This window comes from Calidris pugnax, unplaced genomic scaffold (genome assembly GCF_001431845.1).
Source record: "Calidris pugnax isolate Ruff unplaced genomic scaffold, ASM143184v1 scaffold56, whole genome shotgun sequence".
In the NCBI taxonomy this organism is placed as follows: domain Eukaryota; kingdom Metazoa; phylum Chordata; class Aves; order Charadriiformes; family Scolopacidae; genus Calidris; species Calidris pugnax.
This window is the reverse complement of record NW_015090839.1, coordinates 2,605,808-2,614,822: the sequence shown is the minus strand read 5'-3', so window position 1 is coordinate 2,614,822 and position 9,015 is coordinate 2,605,808. Positions and strand designations below refer to the sequence as shown.

The window sequence follows — 9,015 nt, the reverse complement described above, 5'->3', positions numbered from 1 at the left end:
AACAGAATAAATGATGACTAAACCCTGCTATTAAAATTTTCACAGCCACATGGCAGTGCCCTTCAACATGCCTAATACAGATGGGTGAGATTCAGGTGCTGCTAAGTGCCTTACTAGAGGTCATCTCATAAAACTGTTCTGGTCAGAAGAATAATGCCTAACAGCTTATCACAAATACATGCTGAACTTGAAATCATTATATGAATTTCCACTAAGTTTGAGGAAATATGTTTTTGTTTAATATTTGTTACTTCTTTCTTAAATGATTGTTGCAAACTGAAGAACCTTAAATCACAAATGTGTCTACACAAAACTGTATAATGACTTTCATAATAAATATTAGGAGAAAGGTAATTTCTGAATATTTTGTCATTATTAATAATGTCATTAAATGTTATTAAAAAAACCAAGTATCACAAAAATTCCTGTACAGCAGTAAATAAGCTCATAGCAAAGATTAATGTCACAGGTCTTTCATAATATTTCAGAAATACAATAATTTTAGTTTAGGAGGACTGCAGAAGCAAACACAAGAGAATAGCATAACCCCAGAAAACTTTTGGTGTACAAATTACATAAATTATCATAAGAGTTCAGTCGACTCACTCTTGGTGCTCTTTCATTTAAATGTTTGGCAACAGCTGAATCATTGAGGGTGCATTGCTCCTATAGCAGATGGAATTACTACTGTTCAAAACCAAAAAAGAGTGGAATGGAATTTACCACAGAGAAAGCTGGTGGGTTTTTGTACAATGTCCTATTGCTTCCTTCTTTCTGCTTTCAGCTTCATTTCATTGACAGCAACATTAATGGAATCTTCCTTGGTGCCACTTTTTTCAAAAGGAACCATTCTTGTTCTAAGTGCTAGAAACGTCAGGCAAAAAAAAGTAATTAAACATCTTCGCAGAAACACATACATTTTGCTGATTGACTATCAATGTTTATATGAAACATATATTTCATTATATAATATTATCGTTTACACAGCAAGTAATACGGTATTAATAAATACTCAATATTCATAATGCTATAAATTGAGAAACTGACTTATTTTCTAGAGAAACAAATTTTAATACTATATATTACAGGCATGGCCAAGACCTTTCTTATACAGAGGAAATGTAAACTACATTTTAAAAAAAAATGGATACAAACCACTAGGAAAATTCTCAAAGGAATATCTTTACCAATAGCATGGACTAAAGTCACCAAGTGACATTGAACAGGTGTTCATAAGATGCCATATATGTATATACCTTCACAGCAGGCTGCATATATAATGCTTATTTATAAATACATTACATTGCATCAAAACGTAGACAATACGAATTGACATCTTATGATAAAGTGCTGGAAGAAAAATATTCCAAATATCCAGACATCCAGCAATTATTTAACAAATGACAGAAATCATGGGGAAGAAAGTGAGCATCAGCTTATACAACATACTCTTCTTCTAATGGCCTTCCTTATATTGTAAGCATGTAAGAAAAGTGTTCTTTCCTGATTGTTTGTAACAAATACCCATAGCGCAATGTTTTAATACTTCAGTAACATTGTAGCAATACATAAGCAAAAGTTATTTCCCAGGGAGCAAGTCTTCACAGTTTAATTAGTAGGAGTGAGATGTTTTCACTTTCAAAAGGAGAACAAAATCACTGTGTTTGGGACATTAGTGTAACAGTGAGTTATCATTTTTCAGCATAAAGTTTTCAGTATTGTTCCAAAACTATGCTACTGTATGTTCCTGTGGTCAGTATTCAAAGTAAAGTGAAAAATCATAAAGGAAATTCATTGCTAAACTAAATCAATTTGCATTTTTCAAAGTGATGATGTCAAGATTCCAATCATTCCAGGTTCCTATCCTTGAGCAGCCTTAGAAGGTTTTGTTCTAGAATGGTGTCCCACAGCATCATGATGTTACAATGACTTTTTACTTGTAATTAAGTTACTTATTTATAAATGTCAATACAAATAGTCTTAAGAACTTATGAAAAAGGCAGGGGATAAAGACAGACATTGACATACATTGCAGGAGTTAATTGTTATGCCAATAAAATCAACATTCAGGGCAACTTGTTTTTAATCAACTATGATATCACTCCTACTATATACCAAGTCGACACAAGAGGGTTCTGTATCACCAGAGCCAAATGGTCAGAGAAGGCTGTGGTCCCACCTACAGAAGTTGGGAAAACTGGTGGGTATTTTCTTCTCGGTAAAGTCACAGTTTATGAAGCCCCGGAACATAAATTCCCAACAACAATAGAAAGCCTGAAAGCCATATGGCTTCTGGGAAACCATCCAGGTTAAAACCTTGAAGTGATGAACTGTACAAAGAGGAAGGCAGGACCCAATTCACAAAGCTAATGTAAAGCATGTGTAATTCTAAGGATCTTTGTAATACAAAATTTCAGAAAAATACACTGGCAATGAAAAACAATTTCTGAGGATTATTCTTTAGATAACAACCAGTAGTGACTTTTCAGACCAACCATTTCGGTCTGATACTAAACCAGATTGCAAACCATGTCTAATGGATGCTTCCTTGTATAAATTATTTTCTCAGTTAAAATTCTTCCTCTCTAAGAAAATGGGTATAGAAATAAAATTTCATTCCCACAGCATATTTAAAATAGTTTGTTATGGAAAAGCTGTTATAATTGTAGAAATTATACCAGAAACGTGAAGACCAGACACAAAACAGAATGTCAATGTTAATTACTTTTCTCATTAACTGCCTGATGCATTGACAAATTTTTTGCTAAATATATATATAGAAGCAGATTGTTGTTCCCTTATTTATTTTTTCATACCTTTTGTCCCTCCTTCTGCAACCAGATTTAAACTTAAATCCCAGGATCCCTCTCAATGATAAATTAAATTACATCAAACGTGTCTCCTCTCCTCCCTGGTGCTCTCCACAAGTCATAAGAGACACACGTTGGGAAGGAATCTTCTAGCACTACTTATCGGCTCTATAATTAACTCTATAAGTTTCATGAATTTCATGAGCAGGGAAACATTAAATCATAAAGGCTTGTGAATTGCTCCAAAAGGTAAATAAAAAAAATTAAAAAAAATAAAAAAGGAGTCCATTCTTCTGTTTCTGAAGAAGTAAGGAGATAAATTTCTAATTACAGAAAAATAGGTGATGACATTTATAGGTAGATTTATTAAAAGCTACAAGGGGTTTGGGAGCAAAAGGCCTCAAATTATACTTTCCTTTCAAAGTCTCAAATTATAGATAATTAATATCATTACTGAAATTAAAAGTTCATGGCATTTATGTGACTAATATGACTGAAGTAGCTGATTTTATCATTTGCCGCTCACTGGCAATTACAAGAAAAGCTCCTTAATGTTAATACCACTGCAGAATTTTCACTGTCCTCAAGAACTAGAACAACAACTTCAAAAGACACATTTGACTGGTGCAGATCAGGCTCAAGCATGCTCTAGGACATTTAGATTAACATCAGGTACCTTCAATGGGCACCTGACTTGCTCTCATACTTACTAAGCATAAAGAACACATAATAGCACTAACTCTTCAGAGAAAAGAATCAGAAAGTGAGAAATTAAGAATATCACCTAATCCAACGGAGTCAAATCAAATCAGGGATAGGAAAAATATTCTATGCCTGCTTCTCTGATTTAGCCTCAGAAAATTTGACTACTGGATTTTTACTGAATACAACTAAGAAACTAAAATGCTAAAGCTTTTGTAAGCAGTTCCTTTCCCTTAAAAACAAATAGGAAAAAGTGAAACACATTCAGTGGTTTTTTTTACGTATTTTTTTCTTTTTAAAAAACAAAATTATTATTTTTAAAAATAGCTTCTTACCATCTGGGCAAAAGAACAAAACTAAAAACACTCTCAGCACCATTCTGGGATTTGGAAAATATGAGTTTTAAGCAAGAAAAAAAAAAGTCCCTCAGTCATGCCTCAACATGGTTTCAAAATGAGCCTTCCTCAAATATTTCATAATGATTAACATTGAATCACTACAGCCTTTCATTCATCAGTTATTTTTTTACCTCCAGAAAGCTTAGTGCTGGTAAAAATTAGTTGAATCAGAGAATAAATACCTAGAACTGGTTCATCATGTTGGTATTCAGATCACATGGATCCCATTTATCTGACAATTGCCTAAAAATTATTTTAAAGTACTAAAATAGCAAATTCATAGCAAGTTCCATTCAGGTTAAGCAAGATAAAGATATTGTAATATTTTAGCAACATTTATGCTGCATCTTTAAATTTCAGCATTTTTTTGCAGTAGAATCACCAAGTTGTTGAGGTTGGAAGGGACCACTGGAGGTCATCTAGTCCAACATGCCTTCAAGGTATGGGTTATTTCTTTTCCGTACCCCAGCCACATTGAGCTGTACTTTGACTTGCAAGACTTTGACAGGGATGGGGTTAGGGAAAATGGAAAACTGAGTCTGAGTCAAGAGGAAACTGCTCCTGAAATACAGATGAGATGAAGGCATTTACTCTTATGCTTCAGTCACACTATTGTTGCTCAGTATGCTCTGCAAAAAGATAGTAATCACAACCTGCAGAATCTGAAAGGAAAAGAAACCAATTACTTTTAACCTCACTAGATCAGCTCAGGTCTTACTAGTGAGCACTAATGTACTGCAGCACTCATTCTAAGATGCAAAGGTTTGAAAGTGCAACGAAGCCCGAAATAGGACTTTCCATTACATAGAATACAACTTACTGAATAGGTTCCCAGAACACAAACTGGCTACGTTGAGAAGGAATGGAAAGAGATAATCTTCTGAAGAAAAGTATTCTGATATCCACGTGCTGCTATGCTCAAAAAAAACCTTGAAAAACTTTTTTTTAAAGTTAGTTTTGACACTGATGCAAAGGAGTGCCTGTACCAGATAAAGATCTAATATATCGTATCTTTTACAGAATCACAGAATCACCATGGTTGGAAGGGACCTCTGAGATCATCAAGTCCAACCTTAAAAAAACCCAAAGAAAACTAAAAAACCCAACAAAAAAACCCAAGCACACCAACCGATACAAATGAAAGATCTGGGAAGGAATCCTTGGCTAAGGACATCTCTCTGGTCCCTGAAAAGACACACAGCTTACGCAGGAATGATTCTTCATGCAGAGATTCAGAATCAAGTGCAGCCTATTTTTTTGGTGTAGGTTTGGATGACAAACAGAATATATTATATGTCCCAGTTGAAAAAACCCAACAGTGGGATGTCATGAAGTACTTCCCTGACAAAGGCATACATCCAGTATCTAAAGCTAAACACAAGAAGACTCTTAAAATGGTTCTAGCACTTTTTTTTGGTGGAAAAGTAGTAAAGTGAAACAACTTTAAAGGATGACAATATATTACTTGTAGATCTTTTTCTGTGAAACAATACTTACAACCTGAATCTGAGAGCAGTGAGCTGGACAAAAAGCTGTTTTGAGTTTGCCAACTAGAAGAGGGAGCAGCCACTTCTATATCAGAAATTTCAGGATCCATTTTCACATCCTATGGCAGCCAAATAAAAATAATTTTTATCTGTTAATATCAAGCAGCTGTAAACTTTAACAAAAACATACAGTAGAACACATAGAGGTATATGCTGTGATTTCACACATTCTGGAAAATACAGATTTAAATTCTCAGAATTCTTGGTATTGCAGTTAGGTTGAAATTAATTTGCTTATGAATTTCATGCCCATTTCATCCCTACTAAATCTCTACAAAAAACACCTGCTTTGCCTTGAGAAAAGCACTGGGAGGATTGCAAGTTCTTGTCACTACAGTAAGATGTAAAAATGCTTCTCTTTCCTGTTTACATCATGTCTACAGTTCAGGACAAAACAGCAGGGCACACACCAGTGAATGACGATTTCCTCATCAATGAATGGTGCACATTAATTCACTAAAGTTCCACAAGTAAGTAGTAATAAAAATTAAATCCATTTTCCCTGCTACTGAGGAAACTCAAACTTCATTGATTTCAAAACACCTGAACTTGCATTTTCGTTTTTTGTTAAACCAGTAAATAAAGTCTGAAGTACAATCTTACTATTTATGGCTAGACTCATACAGCATTGCTTTTTGGTGAGTAATTTGGTCTATAAGCTAAAAAATGATCATTTTAAAAAGGCCATTTAAACAAAATTTTCCGTAAATCTTTATTAGCACTGCAGCAAGTAGTCCCCAGTTTCAATACTTTCCAAAACAAGATTAAAAGCTTGGCTTAGTATCCAATTTACTCAGTTTCTTGAAATGAGAAAAGATAATAATGCACAAATGCATCAGTTCATAAAACACTCAATTATGCTACTCAATTCTTATCATAAACAGCCTTAGGGAGTTTTGGTAAAACATCTTGCAATTTATCATTCATGCTGATACTAAGATTTGAAAACTAAACAGAAAACAAAATAAAATTCAACATTAATTTAGGGATACAATGAGCTTTTGTCCCATCACCGAAGATGGATTTACTCCTATTAATACTAATGGAATTATACATATTAATCCCCTTATGTGCTGATGAGAGACTTAATACCTAACATGTACTTAGCAGAATAGCAACTTTTAAAGAATAAAAAAAGGTTTTGTCTTTCCTTTCTGCCTCCAGAAATGTTACCTTAGAACAGAGCTTTTAAACAAGCAAGGTGCTTCTACCAGCACCTGCAATACAAAATGGCTTTCTCTACAGAAATTTTAACTTACAGAATGTGCCTTTTCTCACGTGCTTCATTTACAACTACCTCTGCATGCTGCGTTTAAGTGAATGGTCAGTTATTCATGGCAGGTGACATGACACCTAAAATGTTTGCATCTATCCATCATAACACTTATTTTTAGTTTTCCTCCAGCCTTCTCTTTTGATTTTGCTTCATTTGGTATTCTCTATTATATATTTTACTTTTACATGTTATATTTACCTTTTTTCCCCCCAATTTGTTCTTTATCTACTATCACTCAGCCCCTTCTTAGTTGTAAAATCACAACTGGTGTACTTGACAGCATTCTGCCGGCCTCCGGCCTCCTTTATTACTGGAAATCTTACATTTTAACACATACAAATAGCAATTAAGATTTTCCTGGGCTTCTAAGCAACAGATACTTTACAGACATCTGAAAAGACTACAGAGGAGTAGGAAGATTGAGTGGGGACAAATGAAACCACAAGAAAGGAAGAAAAATAACAGCTTTTAGGGGAACATTCAACTTTGGTTTCATTTTTCCTCCTTAAAATGGGAAAAGGATGGGATGCAGGATTAGATAATGCCTGTCCGAGATTAATGTTGGCAAGCAAGCCGAAAAAATGTATAACAGGAAATTCTAGAAAGAAGAGCATAACAGAGGAGAAAGATTAATTCCAGAAGTAATTTTATCTAAAATAGTCAATGTAAAGATTTTACAAGAACTCTCTTTTTTAAAATATGCATTTTCTTATTACCTACCAAATATCTGTCTACTTTCTACAGCAGAAGCACTGTATTGCAAAGAGAATATGAATCAAAACTGTCAGAAAGAATGAACTTTCATGTCCTCAAGCCTATCACTCTTCCACCAATCAATTTTAGAGACTTCCAATTGACAAATAGCAAAATGGAAAAAAAAAAAAGCAACAATGCATTTGAGTTAGTTCCAAGGGAGGGTAAGAAAGGCAAGCATTAAAAAGGGTTTTTTTAGACTAAGCCAGCCTGATCAGTGAAATCAGATTAGCACCCGTCTGTTACTTGTTTTTGAACATTCTGTTCTATTTGTAACAGCCGTGACAGCAAAGAGTACTGTATGTCATGCAAAAACCCAATTAGGCCTGACTAAATGGAAGCCATTAAATGCTCTCTGTTGTCCAAAGAAAGAGGAAATATTGTTTTGGAATCAGCTTTATACTGGATTCTGAATATGGAGTTCAAATCATGCAAGCTCAGTCAGCTTACTGCAATATTATATTCTACCATCAGCTGATTGCATTCCACTTAGCTTTTCAATGTTTTTCAGATTTCAAAGGCTACTGAATTAGTACCTCTTGTGTGAATGCAGGAGAAATTCAAGAAAACGAAGATTATCATTAGCAACTGACTGAAAGTGAATCCGCCCTGTTTCTTCCTTTCAATTCTTTCTTACAGAAGAGCAAGTTGGCTTTTTCAAGTAGCTGAATACCTCCTTCTTACAACAGCAACTTATTTTATTTTTTTAACTTTTTAAAAGACTTGCTGGTAAGTATGTCCTCATTTTACAGAAGGAAGACCACTAACAAGGAGGTGGAGAACACAAACAGCTTAAAGTTTTTTGATACACAGTGTGTGGTCCTAGATATCATTGAGCTCAACTGCTTAGAGACACTGGAAAGAGTCATTGCCAAAGAACCTTCATAATTAGCAGAGATGCCAGCACGCTTCTTCAGTTCTGATCACTTATTTCAACCATGTCCATAAGAAATTGTAGTTCTGCTGAAGTAAGCTGCTATCATAATGGCATGAAGTGAGAAGTGATAAGGCAACGAACAAGCTAATGAGAAGAGAAAGCAAGTGTGCTAACAATTGGGAAGGTGAACTCATTACAGGCAGTGTTTCTAAACAAGAGCACTGGATTTGTATTGCAGGGGGTTAGGAAATTCACCTTAGCCCCACTATCAGTCTGCTGATTGACCTTTAGCAAATCACTTCCCCTCTGTTTGCCCAGATTTTGTTTATGTATGAAACAGACACCATACCATATCTTTTGTAAAGAATGCAAAGATCAACTACTGAAAAATCACTATACATAATCTACCAATCAGTCATCCTTTTAATGGAGGAAGGAGGTTTCTATATTTATCTTTTACATGAAAGGACAAGGGAAAATTGAACAGACCAATCAAAACAATTGCTGTAGGCAGCAATTCAGAGTAGTAAGACACAGTGAGACACTTTTCTGTGAAATTTTAAAGATTTTTTGAAAGTATCTACAGCATTTTACAATGAAGACAACACTTCTGTCATCAACTTTTACACCAGCCATGGCAGATATGTAAATC

General features: G+C 34.6%; 1 protein-coding gene across 1 annotated transcript in view; it reads right to left on the bottom strand.

Moving 5' to 3' along the window:
- Positions 1-646: 646 nt before the first annotated feature.
- CEP128 (centrosomal protein 128kDa) overlaps positions 647-9,015 on the bottom strand; it is a 110,016-nt gene continuing 101,647 nt past the window's right edge. Inside the window, exons 22-24 of the mRNA XM_014941668.1 lie at positions 8,124-8,138; positions 5,408-5,516; positions 647-864 (exon numbers count right to left, since the gene is read on the bottom strand). Coding sequence (XP_014797154.1) covers positions 758-864; positions 5,408-5,516; positions 8,124-8,138 — 231 coding nt within the window. The 3' untranslated portion in view covers positions 647-757. The remainder of the gene's footprint in view (positions 865-5,407; positions 5,517-8,123; positions 8,139-9,015) is intronic.